At 64.0% G+C, this 2,904-nt stretch overlaps 1 protein-coding gene across 1 annotated transcript; it reads right to left on the bottom strand.

Moving 5' to 3' along the window:
• Nucleotides 1-582: 582 nt before the first annotated feature.
• On the bottom strand, nt 583-1,170 carry MNEG_3111 (hypothetical protein; the record flags this gene model as incomplete). The annotated part of the gene is made up of 1 exon (XM_014048415.1): nt 583-1,170. One exon carries the CDS (start codon nt 1,168-1,170, stop codon nt 583-585), a length of 588 nt encoding a protein of 195 aa, XP_013903869.1.
• Between the last annotated feature and the right edge of the window lie 1,734 nt (nt 1,171-2,904).

Genomic DNA, 2,904 nt, shown 5'->3' with positions numbered 1-2,904 from the left:
CCGATTGTGCCAAACTGTGTAATTGCGCTGCCGCGTGCACACGACAGCTTTTCCATGTTACAGAAAGGCACGTGCATTGCATAGCAGGTCGGCTCAGCAAGTCCTAGGCGCTCGCCACTCGTCTCACCAGCGCCACGTGCGCCGCAAATGGCAGGCGCGCAGCAGCCGCCCTCACACGGGGCTTAAGTTGAGTTTCCAAAATGCCACACACGACCGACCAGAGGGGTGGGTTGCGGGCGGTCAAGGCGGTAGTGGGGATGGCATGCGCCGTCAGTAAGGGGGTACAGCAGGTAGTCAGGCGCGTGTCAAAAGGTCAGTCAACGCTGCTCGAGGCAAAAAGGTCAATTCAGTTCGCTGAGGCAACAGGGCTGTTGCCAGCAAAAATTGCAAGGTGAAGGCTGTTGGGGCCAGTCACCGGGGAAGCAAGGTAGGGGCGATGGGAGCACGGGGCGGCTCTGTGGGCGGTGTCACAGTCACATCAAACGGCCTCGATCGATATCCAAACTTGCAAGCAGCAAACCTTTTGGGCATCATGTTGCATCTCTCGCACAAAACTGTAAGAAACGCCCGGCCGCGGCGCGTTCAGCCGGCGGGGGCGGCGGCGTCGGCCACAAACTTCTCAATCTTGGTGGCCAGGTCTGTGCCCGCCGCGCCCATCTGCATGAGCAGCCCCACCATGTTGAGGCCCCAGGAGGCGCCGATGGTCACCTCGCCCGCCTGCGCCGCCGACGCAAAGGGGGTGGCCAGCAGGAACGACGCGCGCAGCACGTTGAAGGCGGTGACGAGGACGGCGTTGAGGTCAGAGGCGATGAGGGCGTCGCGGCTGAACTTCTTGCCGGGGGAGAGGGCAGACGCGCCCACAGTGCCGTTGTCGGCGGAAGTGGCGGTGGCGTTGTCGACGGCGGCCGAGTTGTTGGCCAGCAAGGAAGGGATGGTGACCGCGGGAGAGGGGGTCGCGGTGGTGTTGGCAGCGCTGGACGCGGTGATGGCGGCTGTGGTGGTGTTGGCGCTGCTCTTTGATTTCTTCAGGCGCAGCCGCCAGGCCTGGAGCTGCCGCCCGCGGGCGGGTGCGTCGGAAGGGGGGCCCGCTGCCGCTGCCTGGACGCAGCGGGCAGCTGCGAGGAGCAGCAGCAGCGCCGCGGCTGCGATGGTGGATCTGGAGCGCGACATGGCTGATGCTTATGGCGAGCGAGGGTGATGGTTCTCAAGTCGGGTGTCTGATGCAGCTCCGGGAGGGTCCGGCGGGTGTCGAGCAATCCGTTCGAGAAAGAGGCGCGCGGGATGGTCGATGATGAAAGTGTTGAAAAGATTTAAAGTGAGTAGATATACCTTGGTATTCAAGTAGAGTCACGGGCGCCCCACGGGCTGCCGGCAGCTCCCGGCCGAGGTGCCGCTTCTGGCTGGGCCAGGACCTGACGCCTACACTGGGCGGGCAACCACACCCGCACAACCCACGCACACCCATGAAGCTGGCACTGCTGCCGCGCTCGCAAGCTTTCCACCAGTCATTGAGCTTTTTCATGCACACTGATAGCTGGCTGATACCGTACGCTTTGCGCACCCACCCCTCCGTTGCAGCTGCTGCCCACTCCTGACCCCTGCGCACGTCCTTTACGCATACTGGGTGCCCAGCGCCTGGTCTGCTCCGCTCTACTATCGGATGCGCGGCGGCCCATCGCACAGGCAGGCAGCTTAAAATCCACGCAAGTTTGGCTCATCACTAATTTAGATCGGGGTTAGTATGGTGAAGTGGATGAACGCCGCGCCAATGGCTGTGTGTGGGGGGCTCAGTGCAGGCTGGTACCTTAAAACCCTTGAAAGCCTAGTTTGAGCACACTGTCTGAGAACATTTCAGAAGCGCACACTCGTGCTGATGGCTTGTTGCAAACACTTGGCCGGCCAAAAGCGGTCAACCACCGACATTCATAGATACTCAAACGCATGCCTCTCGGAAAAAGCCCAAGAAGCCCGGATGTTGACAAGTGTTTCAGCTGATTGCATACAGTGTGAGTGACATGTCGCCGCGTTGCCAGGTCAGCGGCTGCTTGCGACCCAACAGTGTGGCCAAAGACGAGATATGTGTGCCCCTGCGCAACAACGCAGTCGTGCTATTCAATTGAAGCCCGCTTGACGCCGTAAAGGCGAGATTCACAGCAGAGGCCTGGGACAAGGCAGCTGCGGCGCGTCAGCTACTCTCGCTGGCGGTCAATCCACACAGCAACGGAGCAGTGGCACGACGCCAGCGCCTGCTTGCGGCACATCGTGCGGTCCCAAGGGCAGCCCGCGCCGCGCGCCCATCGGAGCAGCTCGAGGCGGCCGCTGGCCGCCGCGGCCTCGCAGGTGCGCTTGTCCCAGGGGCAGCCAGGGCCGCGCGCCCACTGAAGCACCTTCAATTCCCCCCCGCGCGCCGCGGAAGCGCACGTGGCCTCGTCCCAGGGGCAGCCAGCGCCGCGCAGCCACTTCAGCAAGTTCAGGTGCCCGCGCCGCGCCGCCGCCTCGCACGTCCCCGTGTGCCACGGGCAGCCGGCTGCATGAGCCCACTGCAGCACCGTCAGCTGGCCCCCGAGCGCCGCCAAGTCGCAGGTGTTCTCGTCCCAGGGACAGCCGGCGCTGCGCAGCCACTGCAGCAGCTCCAAGTGCCCGCCCTGTGCAGCCGCCTCACATGTCCACTCGTCCCAAGGACAGCCGGCGCCGCGCAGCCACAGCAGAAGCTCCAAGTGTCCGCAGCTTGCGGCCGCATGGCACACGGACAAGTCCCAGCTGTTGACAGCGCGGCGCGCGAAGCGCAGCATCTCAACCTCGCCATGGACTGCGGCGCGGACGGCCGCCCTCGACCGCTGCTTCTCTCTCAGGCGCGGCCACCGATCCATCACATACCACAGCGGCAGTGCGAACGCCGCCGCC

The sequence above is a fragment of the Monoraphidium neglectum genome, assembly GCF_000611645.1.
Source record: "Monoraphidium neglectum strain SAG 48.87 unplaced genomic scaffold scaffold00377, whole genome shotgun sequence".
Taxonomy (NCBI): Eukaryota; Viridiplantae; Chlorophyta; class Chlorophyceae; order Sphaeropleales; family Selenastraceae; genus Monoraphidium; species Monoraphidium neglectum.
Note: the sequence above shows the minus strand (reverse complement) of the source record. Positions and strands in the feature narration are given on the sequence as shown.